General features: G+C 36.3%; 1 protein-coding gene across 7 annotated transcripts in view; it reads right to left on the bottom strand.

Annotated features, from left to right (window-relative positions):
• Nucleotides 1-2,217: 2,217 nt before the first annotated feature.
• COL24A1 (collagen type XXIV alpha 1 chain) overlaps nucleotides 2,218-19,280 on the bottom strand; it is a 412,730-nt gene continuing 395,667 nt past the window's right edge. For all 7 annotated transcript variants that reach the window (XM_032302395.1, XM_032302400.1, XM_032302399.1 and 4 more), the window contains 4 exons: nucleotides 18,797-18,965; nucleotides 9,762-9,871; nucleotides 6,754-6,969; nucleotides 2,218-3,675 (listed from right to left, as the gene is read on the bottom strand). In XM_032302395.1, coding sequence (XP_032158286.1) covers nucleotides 3,529-3,675; nucleotides 6,754-6,969; nucleotides 9,762-9,871; nucleotides 18,797-18,965 — 642 coding nt within the window. In that variant the 3' untranslated portion in view covers nucleotides 2,218-3,528. The remainder of the gene's footprint in view (nucleotides 3,676-6,753; nucleotides 6,970-9,761; nucleotides 9,872-18,796; nucleotides 18,966-19,280) is intronic.

Genomic DNA, 19,280 nt, shown 5'->3' with positions numbered 1-19,280 from the left:
AATTGTGCAAGCCAATTCATCATAATGTTTCCATATAAAAACATAAAATAAAAAATGTATTTATATATCATAACAATATTATATGTGTATTATATATAAAATCTGTGTTTCTACTTCTATCTATCTATATCTCCTACTGGTTTTGTTTCTCTAAGAAGCCTAACTCATAAAGATTTTTACTTTTATTATCCTCATTTTGCAGTGAAGAAACTGAGGCAGTGAAGAATAATATACCCAAAGTCATACAGCTCGTCTCCAGAGTACTCTTAATCACTATATATGCTATATTGTCTATGATTATGTTGATTAAACTGTGCTTTAAATTTAATATTTCAAAAAAAAGCATAAAGTGAGATATTTCTATTATATATATACACACACACATATATATGTGTGTGTGTGTATATATATATATATATATATATTTAGTTCTTAAATGATACCTAGAAAAACCATTTATATCTCTGAAATAAATTTATTTGGGGGGGGAGAAACAAAAGGTATGGCACATTCTGCTCCTTTAAAAAAGCAATTCCATGGTTCTCAAGCAGGAAATCAGACATATTTGTCATCACCCCATTAAAAAAAAAATTGTGGTAAAATGTACAACATAACATTGGTCATTTAAATCATTTTAAGTGTGTGTTCAGTTGTACTGAGTGCATTCATGTGTCGTGCAACCATTATTACCATCCATCTCCAGAACTCTGTCATGATCCCAAACAGAAACTCTGCACTCATTACAAAATTGTTCCCCATTCCCATCTCTCCCAGCCTCTGATAACCTCTGTTCTATTTCCTGTCTTTGAATTTGTCTATTCTTGATACTTCAGATAAGTGGTAGGTATTTCAGATAACTCGCCCTTTTTCATCTGCCTTATTTCACATAGTGTAATGTTTTCAAGGTGATCAGTGTTGTTAGCACATATCAGAATTTCATTCCTTTTTATGACCCAATAATTTTCCATTGTAGGTACATACCACATTTTGTTAATCAATTCATCTGTGGATGCACATTTGGGTTGTTTCCAGTTTGCGGTTATTGTGAATAATATCTCCATGAACACTTGCAAGCATCTCTTTGAGTCCCTTCTTTCAATTCTTTTGGGCATATACACAAGTTAGAATTACTGGGTCATATGGTAATTCTGTGTTTAACTTTTGAGAAACTGACAAACTATTTTCCTCAATGACTACACCATTTTACATTCCCACCAGCAACATACAAAGGTTTCACTTTATCCACATCCTAACCAATGCCTGTTACTTTCATTTTTTTTGGTTTTGTTTTTCTTTTGGATAATAGACATCACAGTGAATGTCAAGTGGTATCTACCTATGGCACTGATTTGCATTTTCCAAATAACTAGAGATGTTGGGCATCTTTTCTTTTGTTGGCTATTTGTATATCTTCTTTGGAGAAATATCTCTTAAGTCCTTTGCCCATTTTTCAGTTGGATTGCTTTTTATTTTGAGTTGTAGAAATTTAATTAATTAATTGGTTCATTAAATTATGGTGTAAAATGGTGGTTTCTTAAAGCATGGGGACAGGATCTGTGGGCAGAAAGAGCTGTGGAGGTGTAGGAGTTTAAAAAAATACATCCTGGGGTATTAATTCTTTATCAGATATATGATTTGCAAATCTTTCCTCCCATTCTGTGGGATGTCTTTTCACTTTCTTGATAGTGTCCTTTGATGTACAGAAGTTCTTAATTTTAAAGCAGTCCAATTTATTTTTTTCTTTTTTTGAACATGCTTTTAGTGTCATCTTCAAGAAATTACTGCTAAATCCAATGTCATGGAGACTTTCCTCTATGTTTTCATCTAAGAGTTTTATAAGCTTAGCTCTTATATTTAGCATTTTGATCCATTTTGAGTTAAGTTGCATATGTGATACCAGATAAAGGTACAACTTCATTATTTTGCTTGTGGATATCCATTTTTCCCAGCACCATTTGCTGAAAAAACTGTCCATTTCCTATTAAATGGTATTGGCACATTTTTTGAAAGTCAGTTGACCATATATGAGAATTTATTCTGACCTCATTTTGTACAAGTAGAAAATAGACCCTATAATCCTCTTATAGGTGTGTAACAGATACTTTATAATAATGTATATGTACAGAGGACAGAAGGACTATGCCAGAGAACTACCATTGGTAATACAAGGATATGATAACAAAAGAAGAAAAATGAATACCACCAAAAAAGGTTTCAAGCATATTTTTATTATGGATAGGTAAGTGTGGTTTGCTGTGGCTAAAGATATGTTTATAATGGATGTACAAGCTTTTCTATATACCAAAAGGTATAATATTTTTCTTTTAATACTGAATAACATTTCTCTGACAAGGGAATTCTGAGTGGGCTGAGCCTATTTTAAGTGGCTAAAGACTTTTTTCTTCCTGAATGTTGCTTTTAAGACTGGTAAATTGAAGTCTTTTAGGTCCAAACACAATAAATTTAAGAATAGTGAGATAAAATCAATGAATACTATAAAACATGTAATTCCTACGAAGCAGAAATAATGGTTTTTATAATTTAAAACAGCAGCAATTTCAAAAGATTTGCTGAATTAAAACTTTACAAAATATATATATACATAGTATCATTCCAGATGATCATGGATTTTTTAAAAATAGTATATCACAACCCCAAACTCTATCCCAAACCTACTACAGGAAGTAGCTGGCCTGTAATATTTTTTACAACACTTTAAAAAATAAAAACAAAAGAAACCTCCTAATTCTCTTGTGCATAAGCACAGGTTACTGTGTGCTGGCTTTGATTCCATATCACAAAGAGAATTTTAAAATAGAACAAGGACTTCACATAAATAATGTTTTACTTGTTATTAAGCATGTAACCAAACAAATTAAAATAAAGTACTAACAACCAAAACATATCTTGATGTAACCAGTACATACACTCTTAAAGAATGACAAAGACGAAAAAAGAAATAAAATAGTCTATGAAAGCCACAAGCACCTTGTTTTAGGAAGAGCACCAAGCAACATAAAAAGGCAACACGTAAGAGGTAGTGTACCACCGGCTAAGATGTATATGCCCATTGGGGACCTGAATACAGCTTAGTGTTTGGGAAAATAAGACATGTTGGACTGTGGCTTGTGATTTTTAGACAGAAGCATCACACATGTGGAAGCATTAGCCAGTATTGCTCCATAGTGCTCTGCATCTCCAGCTGTCTAATGGGTACTTTGCTCTCAGTCAAAAAAATAGAGGCTACCCTGAAGAATTCCATGTTTATAAATTTTCAGTTCTAGGGAATTCTCTAAGAAAGCTCAGATCAATATAATTTTTTAAAGAATTAAATACTTTATCAATTATAGTCCTTTAAAAATGCCTTTTCTCCTTCTTCGGAGGAAATCTTTTCTTCCTGAGATTCTTTAAGATTTAGCCAATGCTTTATTCCATGCATTTCACAATGATAGTATCTCTCTGTCTGTATTTTTCCCTCTGCAACAATTACCTGGCCAACAGCACGAATTCTGAACTAATTCAGAAACCTTAAAGAAAGCATACAGAACTGCTTTCAATGTAGTACTTCCTTTTGGTTTTGAGATGAGGAAGTTTTTGTACTTCAATGACTGGAAGCTGATTAGGGTCCTGGGTGTGAAAAAGGAATTTTGCCTTATGCCAGCTGCCATCTTGAATCTGTAAAACAAGAACAAAATGCTTTGATATGTAATCATGTCATCAGAAGTTGTTCTCAGCAGACAATGCCCTTCACTCTCAGTGAAGATTTAGTTTAAGAATTAGAGATAATGAATAGGAAGTCCCTAAAACAAAGTAAATGCTGGCATAGAGTAAGTGTGCAATGCTAACTCTCACTATGACTAATTGAAAACATGGGTTCATTCTTTTCTCCAAATGGCAATGTGTGTTTTGATTTTTCAGTCCCAGGGACTAAGGCTATGCTTCTGCTTCTGTTGTCTGTAGATCACTGGACCAGGTATGAATTAAAAGGCTGTACTATTCCTAATATGAGTAACACATCTGTTCTCTGTTCCTTTATTTGGGGCTGATTCTTTAGGATGGGCATTCTTGGAGGAAAAGCAATGAGCTGTCTCAACCTCTCTGTAATTTAGGCAAGAAATAACCAAAATTGCTTCAGTAGGAAATAAACTATAATTCTGTTGAATCACCTTTAAGGTTTCTTTTTTTCCAGTCTGTTGTTACTGTTTATATAGTTTCTTTCCTCTCTTCTTTCTAGGCATTTCTGTTTTTCTTATCACTCTATGTTCTTTTGTTTCTGACAAATTCTACTATGGAACAAACACATATCATAAAATCTCTTATGATTAAGATTCAACAAGATAAAATAGAGAAACACAATTCGCTAGTTTTGTGAAGCTTTTTATTAAAAAGTCGATTCACTTGTTTATAGAATTATGATATAAATTTTAAAATGTGAAGAAACCTCAGTGATTATTTAAGCTATAAATTTCATTCATTAGTCATCAGCTTGGGGTGTGTGTGTGTGTGTGTGTGTGTGTGCGTGTGTAAGACACTATTAGATTAACTCGTTAAGTCTTTTAAGCAATATTTATTGGATACTAAGTACAAGTGGCACAGCTGAGTAAGATGTAATCCTCTATTTTCTAACAGTCCTTGGGAAATATGAAGCTGAATAAATCAGCTCTGGATTTTGAAGACTAGCAGCTTATAAATCTAGTTGGAGAGGGGAAACATGAATGTAGACATAACACAAGACAACATATGGTGAGTACAGTATAAATAATGTAGACAGTGAGCACTAAATTCCTCATTTCCAACTGAAGTACTCAGGGAAAGTCTCATGAATTCAGATTTCAGAATTTAAAATGGGCCTTCAAGTATGCCTAGTACTTCTACTTGGTTAGAGAGGTAGAGAAGGCATTTCAGAGAAAGATAATGACATGAGTAAAAACAAACACACAAAAAACTGTTGGAAAAGTAGATGATTGCCAAAGTAAGCCTACATGGGGATGAAGAGCAGATTTTGATAGAAATCCAGGTACCACCATTCTCTTTATATATAAAATTTGAAAAATAAACACTTACCTCACACAGTTGTAAGGATTAAATGAGATTTCAGTTAAGCAGTATAGTGTGGCATAGACTTTGGAGTTATACCCACCTAGGGTTTATTTCTTGCTCTCCACTAATTAGCTACATGACCTTGAGCAAGTTATTTAGCCTTTCTGTTTCTTCATTTTCTTACCTATAAAATGAAACTTCTTTATAAAGCTGTTATAATGAAATAAAATAATGTATGTAATACAGGGTAACTGCTATATAATAAGGTCCCAGTGACTAATAGTAGGGATTATTGTTGATATTATTATTGTTATTATTATTAATAGATCAGTTTCACCATACTTTAGGGCGAACAGCCACCGAAAGCCCAAGCTAGAAAGGTTGGGGCCGGACTATTTTAAGCGCTAAACAAAGAGCGGATAAGTTTAGATTGTATCTCAGAGATAGTAGTGAGTCACTGAAAGTTTCTGGAAAAAATTATAAAATTCAAATGAGTTTGTTGATAATATTGATCTCTTTGCTTTTAAAGAATGAGCCATATATCTCTGTTTGCCTCTCATTTTTCGAATACTCAAGCATTATTTGTCTGAAAATAAAATGTTGTGAAAAAGGAGAATTCCCTGGAAATGGTAAGAGATGTTAAATCACGGGCTTCAAGGTGCACAAGAGCAAGAAACCAAGCTACTTGAAATCATTAATGGAGTGTATGTGATGTGGATGCTCTTTCTAACAGGGTTTGGGAAACTCTTCTGCAAAGTGCTAGATAATAAATGTCTTAGGTTTTGTGAGCCACAGTCTCACATTTATTTAACTCTGTCATCCCTGCGTGACAACAGCCATAGATACTGAGTAAACAAATGAGTGTGACTATGTGCTAATAAAATTTATTAACAAAAACAAGTGGCGGGCGGGGCACCTGGGTGGCTCTGTTGGTTAAAGCCTCTCCCTTCGGCTCAGGTCATGATCCCAGGGTCCTGGGATGGAGCCCCACATCCAGCTCTCTGCTCAGCAGGGAGTCTGCTTCCCCTCCCCCCTCTAACTGCCTCTCTGCCTCCTTGTCATCTCTGTCAAATAAATAAATAAAATCTTAAAAAAAAAAAGTGGTGGGGTGGATTTGGTCTGTGAAATGTAGTTAGCCGACACCTGCTTTATACCAAAACATTTTAAAATTATAGATTTTTTATAATATTAGTTGTTTAATTGTAAAACAAAAATGGGCTATGATTCAAATATCAATTGGTAGGGCCAGTCAATCTGCAATTTTGCTCGTATTTGGTTTCAGGTATAGGGACTGACAAAATGAAATACAACAGACTTGCCTCTATAACCTGTCTTCCATATATAATGAGATGTAGAATTACAGTAGTGAAATATAAGAAATAAATCTATTTATTTATATTCTCTTTCTATCCATGCAGGGGTAATATAGATATTTCATACGAGCAATAAGAATTAGATTTATGTATTAACATCTGTTCTGCATATAAAAATCTATGGATGACCAGTGGGTGTTACAGAAGTTGACAAGATACGATATAAGCAAACAACTGATTCTGAAAAATGTAATGTTATTACAAATAGGACACCTTAAAACTTATTAGCCTCTGGATCTTCAGTTTGCAATTAAAGTCTTATCCCCATTATTTTAATTTTATGGCTTTTTCAGTTTTATGTTAGCTATACTGAACAATTCTAAAAGTTGCCATCCCTTACCTTGCAGTCATCTGAAAGCACCTTAGGTTCAAGTAGAGTGTTTTCTTCAAAAACCTGGCCATTCCATCCCTTGAAGCCAACAGACAATCCTGAGCCATTTGGCTGAGCACTTGTCCACACTGGGGTGTTTAGACAGTGAATGGTGATGATATGGGTGGCTTCTGAGCTCAGTAAATGAAGGAAGTTCATCTGGACTTTTCCAACTCCAAACTCCAACTAATGTCATAGAAATAATATACAAGTTATAAGATGTGGCAACTGAATAACTTATAATTTGGGGGAACCTGAGGAAAGTCCTTGAAATGAAGACCTGAGAAAGCCCCTTTCCTTGGCATTTAAGTGCCAGTCAACAGTATGTTGATAAATGCTTAACCACTGGCTCTTGCTAGGTGGAGTGGGGTGGGGGCGGTAATCGCTGATTTAGAGCATTTTCCAGTTTCTATGGTGTAACCACTCCTATCATGGCTGACTTCAGGCAATCATGGTGGTATCACTGAACACGGAGCTCGAAAGGGGTGTTAACAATAGGGTCTCCTGAGTCTGTATGAGCTGGCCTCAGCATACCACGAGGCTACTAGACATGACCAAAAAAAGCAAGGTAATTTTCATGTTATCTAAAATGCATTAGTTATTTGTTGTTGATTAATTCTTTAATAATTTCTTCCACAAAAATCTGAAATTATCTATAATTTACTTTGAAGATCTTTTTTTGAGTTTCTGAAGATAAGTTACAAGTTGTAATAATACCTTGTTGAGAAGTTTTAATTATAAAAGCTTTTAAAGACAAGGATAGAATCTTATTCTTTGTGTTGCCAGCCCCTAATGTCGTTCCAGCCATAGAATGGAGTCATCAATATATGTTTATTGAAATGGATGAAGGCATGAACAAGTACTGATAATAAAGTCAACAATACAGGGCAAAATTGGAGCAAGGAGGCCTGACTGAAGATTTCCTAGGCTTGGAAAAGGAAGTAGATTTTTCTATAGCTTTTGACATTTTTATTATTTTGTTTATTCTTTAAGCAGGCATATGGTCATAACATAAGTGAATGAAAGTGATTTCAACAAGGAATTTATATTGATTTCCAAACATAAAATTAGAAAAATATCAGTTATGAGGTGTCAGAGGGGGAAAAAAAAAAAGACAGGCACCAAAGAAGTAAAAGGAAAAGAGAAGAAAGGCAAAGGAAGGTCAATGAAGATGAAAACATGGAAGGATCATCATAAGGAACATTAGAATTTAAGTAGCTCAGGTTCCTTTATTTTACAGTTGAGAATCACAAACTTGTAAATTAATCTTTCTGAGCCTTAGTGTCTTTGTTGGTGAAGTGGAATATGACACTGACATGGCAGGATTGTTGTAAGGGTTTAAGGGGCCAAATGTCACTTAACCAACACAGTGCCTGGCACAGAGTAGGATATTTGGTGGCTCAGAGCATCATTTGCCAGATTAGTAGAGGGGTAGAGACTAGAACCCAGGTCCCTAATTCCAAGTCTACCATTCTTTCCACTACCTGCCCAGTCTTTCTCAGGTTGAGTTAATGGATAGGACAGATGGGAGAGTTGATTCAGTGAAGGAAGGAATTGGAGTTCAACGACTTCAGTGTTCCTATTTCCTTTGTACACGCCTCCTGGTCTTCATCTGTCTTTTATGATAATCCAAATAAAAATCCTGGGCCAAATCCAGGGGAATGAGGATGATCATACAGATATTTCGGAAGTAAGACTATCATGCTGATCTTCATGAGAGGAACATGCATTCCCTAGGGATGGAAGACTCTTTCCTGGTTTGAGAATAATAATGGTGAATGCTACTGTGATTAACTCATGAAACACCCTTAATGAAGGGGGATATTTTATAAAAGGCCAGTGAAACAATAAGCAGCTAGAGAGATTAATAGACTGCACATTTTAGCTGCGCCTCTTTGTGATGGACCAAATATATAAGGGGCAGGTGTATCAATTCTTTGTTGATGAGAAGTAAGTCCTTAGTAATAATACCAAACTGGTTTAGCTAGAAAAAGAAAGAAATGCACTTTTGATTTCTTCAGGATATTATAGGTAGAGCTAAGCTATAGGTTTCATAAATGCTTGTTATAATTCCAGTATCATGCCAAACTAACTTTCATTCATGTTATTATACTTGAAAGGAGTTTTAAAAAATATTCAATGGATGTTTAAACATCCATTGAAGGGATGTTCTTTGTGCCAAATCATCAGAAATAGCAAGCTTTGTGGCAAAATTCCTCTTCTAATGATGTGATTTTCAGAAAACCTTTAGGTAACTGGTTACTAATTACAAATATTGTAGCTGTTTGGGGGATTTTTCCAAGGTATGTGTATGCATAAAAACATATGTTGCACATTTTTTGTTTTAGAGAGAGCATGGATTGGGAGGGGCTGGGGGGGCAGGGAGGGGCAGAGGGAGAGAGAATCTCACCCAGACTCCTTGATATCACAACCTGAGCTCAAACCAAGAGTCAGCTGCTCAACTGACTGAGCCACCCAGGCGTGCCCTCCCACAACATTTTTAAAAGGAGATTAAAAAAGCATAATCAGTAGACTAAGCCATGACATGCCAATCATAAAATACAACCAAAATATCAAGATTCTCTTGGAATTATTTTTAATTTTTATTTCATTTTAATTTTTTTAAAGATTTATTTATTTATTTAACAGAGAGAGAGAAAGAGAGAGTTATCACAAGTAGGCAGAGAGGAGGAAGCAGGCTCCCCGCTGAGCAGAGAGCCCGATGTGGGGCTTGATCCCAGGACCCTGAGATCATGACCTGAGCCAAAGGCAGAGGCTTTAACCCACTGAGCCACTCAGATGTCCCTCTTAGAATTTTTTTTAAAAACAACAAAAGAAATTTTCTTTCTTATATATGGTAGAGAAGGATATCTTACTTCCATTCATAAAAATCATAATTATTTAAAGTAACATTTTAAAAAATCATGCTCACTGATACTGGGCAAGTATAGGCATACATTCTATAATTCAATACATACCTTTGCTACAGAAACAGGAGATAAACATGTCTGACCACCAGCACTGAAATTGCAGAAAACCTCAATGGCATCTGAAGGGCATCCGAGATTTGGATCAATCCAGTATTTTCCTATTAATTTATTATAAAACATAAAAACATTTAAATTACATACTAAAACATATTTGAACCATCATTACAAATTATCATACTTTAAACATATATTTTTACAGTTTTAACTGTGAAAAAACTTAGAAGATTATAAAGATATTTACATTCAGTCTATGAATGAAAGGAGTAAATGTTATGTAAAATTGATACCAAAAATAGTGTATTTTTCATATACCTATCAATTTAAGGGCATTTCAACAACAAAAAAGATATAATGGTTGAATTTATTGCTTCTTTCCACAGATGAACTCATCATAAAGGGAACTGTCTAAAGTTACATAGTTAATAGAAAAGTTGCAGTTGATGTGGTATACTTGTCCACTTCTGTTCTATGTCATTATAGATTTTAAAAATAAATATACAGAAACAACATCAATCTCCCTGAGGTAAAATAATATCTTCACGATAATTGGAATAAAAATAATAAAACATCCTTTGTTTCCATAGAAAGAAAATGTACAATTAAATGGTTATCACTTTGGGGCTTTCTTCATCAGATTTCTAAGCGAGAAGAACTGAAATCCTTACAGCCAGTGTAAGCCTGCCAACCTTTGTCTTCACCGAATGCCCAGCAGAATCAAATGGAGTCTTAGTCAGTCTACAGGAAATACTCAGGCTGAAAGAGTGTTGATCTAGTATCTTAATTCTGGAATAACAGGCCCAGAATATTGAAGTAGCACCTTATACTAAAAGCAAAGGCAAAGAATTTTTTAATGAGATAGTGCTGCTTTTTTGCATTAAAAAGGCAAGATAGTCAAACAGTATTTGGCAAATGTCATTTCTATCCTTGTCCATTCCATCCTTACCCTATTAGAAAGATTCTTCTACATCATGCTGGGCTTCCTCTCTGGCCCATTATTTTAGACTTCCAACACATCCTCAACTCTTCTTTCCTCTACTATTCTACTAATCCTTCAAAATGAATACTTGCTGAGTTGGTGGCTCCAAAAGTAGGGACTGTCCTTTCCTGCAGTGTTTTCAAACTTTGGTGGCATTAGAACCATCTGTTAAAACACAGATAGCTGGGCCCCATCCCCAGAGTTGCTGATTCATTAAGTTGGGGCTTGGAATCTGTATTTCAACAGAATCTCATTCTGGTCCAGGGACACTTGAAGAACCACTGATCTCTTGTGATATGGAAGAAAGGGGCAAAAGAAATCCGATCCTCTGGTCCCTTTTTGTTCCCTTCCCTTAGAATTTTGGACATTTTGTGAAGTTTATAGAAATGAGTGCCAGATTTTTTACCAGGATCTAATGTAGGCTTCCAATATTATCCAGGGGGCTTCACTACTACCTCTTTTCTTCCAAGAAACGGTTTCCCCTTCTATTATAATAAATAATAAGTTTATTTTATTAATAAAATAAGCTAATAAATTCCTTATAAAAAGTTTTCCATCAAGCACACTCCCGTTGTTTTATAGGGTATAATTCTTTGAATTCAAGCATTATGCTGTACAATGGTAACCTGGTAGGGACTTTCTAATTGTTCTCAGGATATACCGAGCTATTAATAATGCACTATACCATAATATATCTTTTGCAGGCCTAAATGTTCTAACCTAAAACTAGGTCTCCCATGAGGACAGTGCTTCTTTTGCAGTCCTTTCAAGCTCTGCCACAGCCTTTATTAGCATCGTACTTGTAGTACAGAAGGTGTCTTTCTTGCTCTTCATTGTCACCTCCATTCTCTATTTTTTCCCTAAAACAACTCTTTGGTAAAATTAGTGTCATTACGCTATGTCCTCCATTACCTTTTCCCATTGCAGTCATCCACTTTCTTCTTCTTCTTCTTCTTCTTTTTTTTTTTTTAAGATTTTTATTTATTTATTTGACAGAGAGAGAGAGAGAGAGAGAGAGATCACAGTAGGCAGAGCGGCAGGCAGAGGGAGAGGGGGAAGCAGACTCCCTGAGCAGAGAGCCTGATGTGGGGCTCGATCCCAGGACCCTGAGACTATGACCTGAGCCAAAGGCAGAGGCTTAACCTACTGAGCCACCCAGGTGCCCCAAGTCATCCACTTTCTTTGAAGATTTTAGTATTGGATGCCTATGACTTTCAGAAAATCTATGTATTAGCCAATTCTTGATGATTTTAAATTCTCATGGCCAGCACTTCCCATACCCTGGCCTCTCAGTTCCCTGAACTCTTTTGCCAAAATTCTCATATCCTTCTCCTGCTCTCCTGACTGCCCCATTCACTTCCCAGGCCATATCCTGGCCTTTTTTATCTATCACCTACAACAAGAGTTATGTCATAATCTCACCCCTTCTCTTTTAAGCTCATTCACTCTGGTGTCCTGAGTCTATCTAAAAAACTCTTCCTTCCCATCAGGACCTAATATCCATTGATACTACCACTTTTTACATCATCCCTCATCATATGTGGATCATATGTTCAATTCCCTTCCTACCCAAGTAAAAACCCTGAGTCCTTTACTATAATTACTTCTTCGAAGACTTCCTTAATATCCCTGCCCTGCCTCACTTCAATGTACTTGTCTTATAAAGTCCTAACCTTATAGAAGTCCAATTTTGTGCCTGATCTATGCCTGAATTTATACAGCTAAAAGTAGCTGAAGGAAAACACAACTATGCTGACTGGACTCACTTTAAATTCAAATGTTTGTAAGGCTTCCAGAAAATGACACTATGTTTCCCGCTGTCACTCTCCCAGCTGATTATTTAAAACCTTTTCTTCTTCTCTCAACTTTATTATACCTGTTCCTTCATTTTATTCTTGACTGATAACCTTTCAATTTTACTGAGACATCCAAAGCCATCTGAAAGGAACGTCTATAACTTCCCACTATTACATCTATTTACCTATTTGAACTTGCACCCATATATTCTGCCATCTTTGTTACTATTGTGAATATGCTGTGCTCCTATATAGGGCTTACCTTGTCTATTATACCTTCAGTTTCAAATTCTTCCTCTTATTTTTCTTTTAAGTCTAATTCTGTTTGCTGTTTCTGTCAGTTCTCATTTGTGGTGTTTTATCAACCAGTATGCCTCATTACCATTGATTGTGTGCTGGGCACTGTGTTTGAGAAATGATTTGTGGAAGTAATTTGAGCCCTAGGATGATGGTATATTTTGTAGAAGACTTTTGTTTCTATCAGAATGGGGTGGGGGTTCTATCCATCTGGAACCATCTTAGTCCAAGTTCAAAGCTTTAGATTCTGAGCTATCTTCATGATGTGAAGCTAGGCTACAATCTATATGAATGTCTCTTTTCTTCCAGTTTATGTTTTCTCTTAGAATGGAGCCCTTTGAAAGCCTAAATCCCCACACTCAGTGGACCACAGATGCTAACTTTTGACTCTTAGCCCCATAAAGCCACCAAAAGCCGTATTTAGTTTGTGATCACATGTAGGGCAAGAGCAGCTCTAAGTGTGTTCATCTTTCCATTGTCTTCTTTTTTCTCCACCATTCTTCTTTTTTATTTTTAAGATTTTATTTATTTATTTGGCAGACAGATCATAAGTAGGCAGAGAGGCAGGCGGGGGGCGGGGGTGGGGGTAGCAGGCTCCCTGCTGAGCAGAGAGCCAAATGCAGGACTCCATCCCAGGACTTAGGATCATGACCTGAGCTGAAGACAGAGGTTCTAGCCCACTGAGCCACCCAGGTGTCCCCATTACTATTCTCCTAAACTGCTCTTGTGAAGGTCATCATAAAACTTAATGCTACTAAATCCAGTAGCTTCTCTAAGTCTTAACTTTATCCAACAAGGACCCCATAGAACCCTTCCTCCTCAGGCAAATATTTTCTTCACTCCACATGCATCTAGTTTTCTTCCTATCAGGTATGGTTTCTTCTTAGCTTTCTTTGCTAGTTCCTCCTCATTTCCTTGATCTCTAAACATTGAAGAGCCCTAAGACATGATGTTTAGACTTCTTCACTTTCTTTCTCCACCTACTCTTTAGGGAGTCTTAAGCAGTCATAAGGCATTGGATGCTATTTATATGCAAGTGAATTCATAATTCTTACCCCTACCCAGGATCTCTCTCTTTAACAGCCTCCTACCTCCTGGACATTCTTACTTGATACTTAACAGACATCTCAAATGAATTGTAACTGAAACTGAACTCCTGATCTTTTCTCTAAAATTTGCTTCTCCATCTCTATACAGGAACTCACACTTCCATCTGTTAGTCAAAATCCTTGTTAAAGTCATAATCTATCCATCTATTTCTCTCTTAACCTATATCCGATTATCATAAAAAACTGCTGGCTTGGGGCGCCTGGGTGGCTCAGTTGGTTAAAGCCTCTGCCTTCGGCTCAGGTCATGATCCCAGAGTCCTGGGATCAAGCCCCACATTGGGCTCTCTGCTCAGCAGGGAGCCTGCTTCCCTTCCTCTCTCTCTCTGCCTGCCTCTCTGCCTACTTGTGATCTCTCTCTCTCTATCAAATAAATAAATAAAATCTTTAAAAAAAAAACTGCTGGCTCTTTGCAGTATAAACATTTTAACAGTGTTTCTTCTTCCAATTCATGAGCATGGAATGGTCTTCCATCTTTTTGTTTCTTCTTCATTTTCTTTCATGAGTGTTCTGTAGTTCCTCGAGTACAGATCCTTTACCTCTTTGGTTAGGTTTATTCCCAGGTATCATATGGTTCTTGGTGCTATAGTAAATGGAATCGATTCTCTAATTTCCCTTTCTGTGTTTTCATTGTTAGTGTATAAGAAAGTAACTGATTTTTATACATTGATTTTGTCTCCTGCCACATTACTGAATTGCTGTATGAGTTCTACTAGTTTGGGGGTAGAGTCTTTTGGGTTTTCCATATAAAGTATCATGTCATCTGTGAAGAGAGAGAGTTTGACTTCTTCATTGCCAATTTGGATACTTTTATTTCTCTTTCTTGTCTGATTGCTGTTGCTAGGACTTCTAATACTATGTTGAACAAGAGTGGTGAGAGTGGCCATCCTTGTCATGTTCCTGATCTCAACGGAAAGGCTGTGAGCTTTTTCCCATTGAGGATGATATTTGCTGTGGGTTTTTCATAGATAGATTTTATGAAGTTCAAGAATGTTCTCTCTATCCCTACACTTTGAAGCGCTTTAATCAGGAATGGATATTGGATTTTTTCAAATGCTTTTTCTGCATCAGTTGAGAGGACCATGTGGTTCTTCTCTCTTCTCTTACTGATTTGTTCTATCACATTGATTTGCGAATGTTGAACCATCCTTGAAACCAAGGGATGAATCCCACCTGGTCATGGTGGATAATCTTTTTAATGAGCTGTTGGATCCTATTTGCTAGGATCTTGTTGAGAAACTTAGCAACCATATTCATCAGGGATATTGTTCTGAAATTCTCATTTTTGGTGAGGTCTTTGTCTGGTTTGGGAATCAGGGTAATGCTGGCTTCATAAAGAGTCTGGAAATTTTGCTTCTGCTTCAATTTTTTGAAACAGCTTCAGGAGAATAGGTACTTTAAAATATAGCCAAAGACTTGCTCATTTCTTATCACTTTCTCTGCTACCAACTCTAGTTCAACCCATCATCATCTCTTACCTGGATTTTTTCAATGGCCTTCTCAGTGGCTTCTTTTACTCTTGCCTCCATTATTATTTGTAATATATTAGCCAGAGCAATATCTTAAAAATCTAAGTCAAATCATATCATTTCTTTGCCTGAAAAACTGCTAATGGCTTCCCACCTTATTCAGAACAAAAGCTGGAGTCTTCTGTGTAGTTCAGAAGATCCTATATAATCTGTGTTTTGGGTATCTTTCTGGCTTCATTTTCTACCACTTTGTGCTTATGCACTCTCTTCTAGTCACACTGGCCTTCTTGCGACTCCTAGAACACACTAAAGACACTCACTCCCAGGGTATTCGTTGGTGTTTTTTCTGCCCTGAAAGCTCTTTCCTGTTTGCTTCTCCTCTTCCCCGCTTTTGACATTTCTCAAATGCCATGTTCTCAGATATGCCTTATCTAACTGCTACATTTAAAATTACCCTCACTCTACTCTCTATTGTATCCCCCTTCCCTGCTGTTTTGTGTTTTTCTATAACATTTCCCATCTCCTAGTGATGAAAATACTTTTGGACATTAAAACCTTTCTGATACCTTGCAATCCATACCACGTAGCTGTTTTTCTTACAAGGAAGGCAGACCTTGAATTAGATTTCAGTCATTTGTATGTCTTAAAATGTCTTTGTTTCTTTCAATTCTATAGAATCACAGTTTTATGCCTTCAAATATGGGAAAGAATCAAACAGAATTACTATAGCCAACTGTAACTATAAATATTAGTTTAGTTTTTGTGGTAATCTAGAGCAAGAAATATCTATAGAAGATAAGCATTTTATTAATATAAATATTTTCTTTGCACTTCTAGTAGAAGTATGTGTTCTTGGGCAAGAATGTATGAGAGAGTGTGTGTGTGTGTGTGTTATGTGGTAAATATGTATGTAAGTTAAAGAAAATACGGATTACTATTCACCCTACAGAAGGATATAACATGATTTTTTTTCCCCCAAATCAGCATATATGTTACTCTGTTGGGAATAGAATTTTTAGCAAAAAACAGTAACTACTAATATTGAATGTGCAGCTAACCTCAGACCCAATAGAAATTAAAATTAAATGATGTATTGTAGCAGACAGGGTTCCTTTACTTATCATTAGATAATTATGGCTGTTCTACTTGTTTTAAAACTTTTCCTTGATGCTTCTACTCTAAATTCATTTTTGCACCTCTGGTTAAGGATTTTGGGCTATCTGTGTAGGGACAAAAAAACTCCAAGAATACCAAACCATCTTCCTACTCAGTGACTCTACAATGATGCATTTAATTTCCATTTTGTGTAAAAACCATAAATTCAGGAGGTGTGGTGGCAGGGGTTCTACCATATTTTTTTTTTTCATGTTACCACTTCTGGTAGACCTGACATGTACTCCAGTTTACCCCAAAGGTCAGTCCTTCCTATTTTAATTTTTAAGATGAGTATGATATGTTCCAAGCACAAAGGGTAAGCAAGTAATATAGTTATTGTGGAGTAGGAAACACTGGGGATCAATAAGGCTGTGTATAGATGGCCCTTCTTTTCACGACATCTGTATCTTTGGGGTAAATACCCAGGAGTGCAATTGCAGGGTTATAGGGAAGTTCTATTTTTAATTTCTTGAGGAATCTCCACACTGTTCTCCAAAGAGGCTGCACCAACTTGCATTCCCACCAACAGTGTAAGAGGGTTCCCCTTTCTCCACATCGCAATGGCCACGATCGCCAAACTATGGAAAGAACCAAGATGCCCTTCAGTGGACGAATGGATAAGGAAGATGTGGTCCATATACACTATGGAGTATTATGCCTCCATCAGAAAGGATGAATACCCAACTTTTGTAGCAACATGGATGGGACTGGAAGAGATTATGCTGAGTGAAATAAGTCAAGCAGAGAGAGTCAATTATCATATGGTTTCACTTATTTGTGGAGCATAACAAATATCATGGAGGACAAGGGGTGTTAGAGAGGAGAAGGGAGTTGGGGGAAATTGGAAGGGGAGGTGAATCATGAGAGACTATGGACTCTGAAAAACAATCTGAGGGGTTTGAAGTGGCGGGGGTGTGGGAGGTTGGGGTACCAGGTGGTGGGTATTATAGAGGGCACGGATTGCATGGAACACTGGGTGTGGTGAAGAAAAAAATAATGAATACTGTTTTTCTGAAAATAAATAAATTGAAAAAATTAAAAAAAAAGAAAAAAAGAACAAAGACTGACCTCCCCTGAGCAAGAGGGAATTCTGGCAGCAGACTTTGGACTTGGTCTGCAACTCCTCCATGGGTTTCTAGCCTGCTGGCCTATTTTGGATTTATCATGCCCCCATAATTATATAAGCAAACTTCTTAAAATAAATCTTTCTCTAAAACCAAACAAATGAAAGTCTTTGTGGAAAACTGCACAAGAAAAAGTGAAAAACTATTAACAACAGGGTCTTTGGAAGAAGAAGATTAATATCCCACTCTTTTTGGAGTCTGCAAATTCATCTCTATGAAATACAAAGAAGAGCCCGTGTGAAACACAGCTAACCAGCTTTCACTGCCTCGTTGTGAATAAGTGCACACTGTCACATCCAACAATAGCAACAGCAGTAAACCAGGGTCACCTCTCTTGCTCTACCCCCATAAATAAATAAATAAATAAATAAATAAATAAAATAAGTCCACTTACAATAAATTACTGGCTTCCCGATGAAACCAACTTTCTTTGTGGCTTTTATAATATTGACAGGTCACTACCTTTACTGATAGAACAGTCATGTGAGGGAACAGTTCTATCATGAAAAGACTAACTCTTATAGATTTGATAATATTGGGGCACCTGGGTGGCTCAGTGGGTTAAGCCTCTGCCTTCTGCTCAGGTCATGATCTCAGGGTCTTGGGATCGAGCCCCGCATCAGGCTCTCTGCTCATTGGGAAGCCTTCTCCTCCCCACCCCCCCACCGCATGCCTCTCTGCCTACTTGTGATCTCTGTCTAATAAATAAACAAAATCTTTAAAAAAAAGATTTGATAATGTTATCAATTTTCCCCTTTAAATGCCTGTTTATTGATTTAAATATGGTCAGCTAGTTTTTCTAAGGCTCAAACTCACTGTAAAATTTTTGCAAGTAAACTTACTTTCTTTTCTAAAAAAAAAAAAAAAAATAAGGCTGTGTAGAAGACATTGTTAATGAGCCCTCAGAAAAGGATACTCTGACTTCAGAATTATGTCCCTCTAAGAGTATTTGTTTTTTGAAAACACTAAAATGCCTTCTACAAGGGTTTTATCAAAATGATTATGATTCTAAATGAATACACTCTAAATCTCAAATGCACTGAAATGATGAAATCGGACATCAGAGTTAGAAAAAAAAAAAAAAAAAGCCAAGAACTTACCATCTGATACTTTGTGTTCACAGTTAAGCAAATCTTTACAGATTCGTGCTGGGTTATCTCGTGTGCCAAGAGGGTTCTTGATGCTGTGCAGTAAATTGCTAAGGTAGTTCAGGGTTTTGAATATCTCTGCACTGTAGTCAATTAAAGTCACTTCGGTATTCTGGTAGCTCTGCCAATCAATCAGCAAAAAAGCATAGGGAAGCCATCACCAGTATGTAACCCTTATGATCAACATGGACCAAGGCAGAAGAAAAATGTATCCTTGTTGTATGCAATGAGTTGGAAGAGAGGTGTAAAGAACAGTTTATATGTAAATACAGGCCTAGGTGTATATTTTATTAATCTTGACCCTAAATAAGAGATTAAATTTATTCTATTGGCCTAGTTTGCAAGCTAACATAAAGCTAAACAATTACTATGCCTGGTATAGTATAATGTTTTAAAGAAAATTATACACTGAATAGAGTTTAAATGAGAAAAATGA

The sequence above is a fragment of the Mustela erminea genome, chromosome 10, assembly GCF_009829155.1.
Source record: "Mustela erminea isolate mMusErm1 chromosome 10, mMusErm1.Pri, whole genome shotgun sequence".
Classification (NCBI taxonomy): domain Eukaryota; kingdom Metazoa; phylum Chordata; class Mammalia; order Carnivora; family Mustelidae; genus Mustela; species Mustela erminea.
This window is presented reverse-complemented; position numbering and strand designations above follow the sequence as displayed.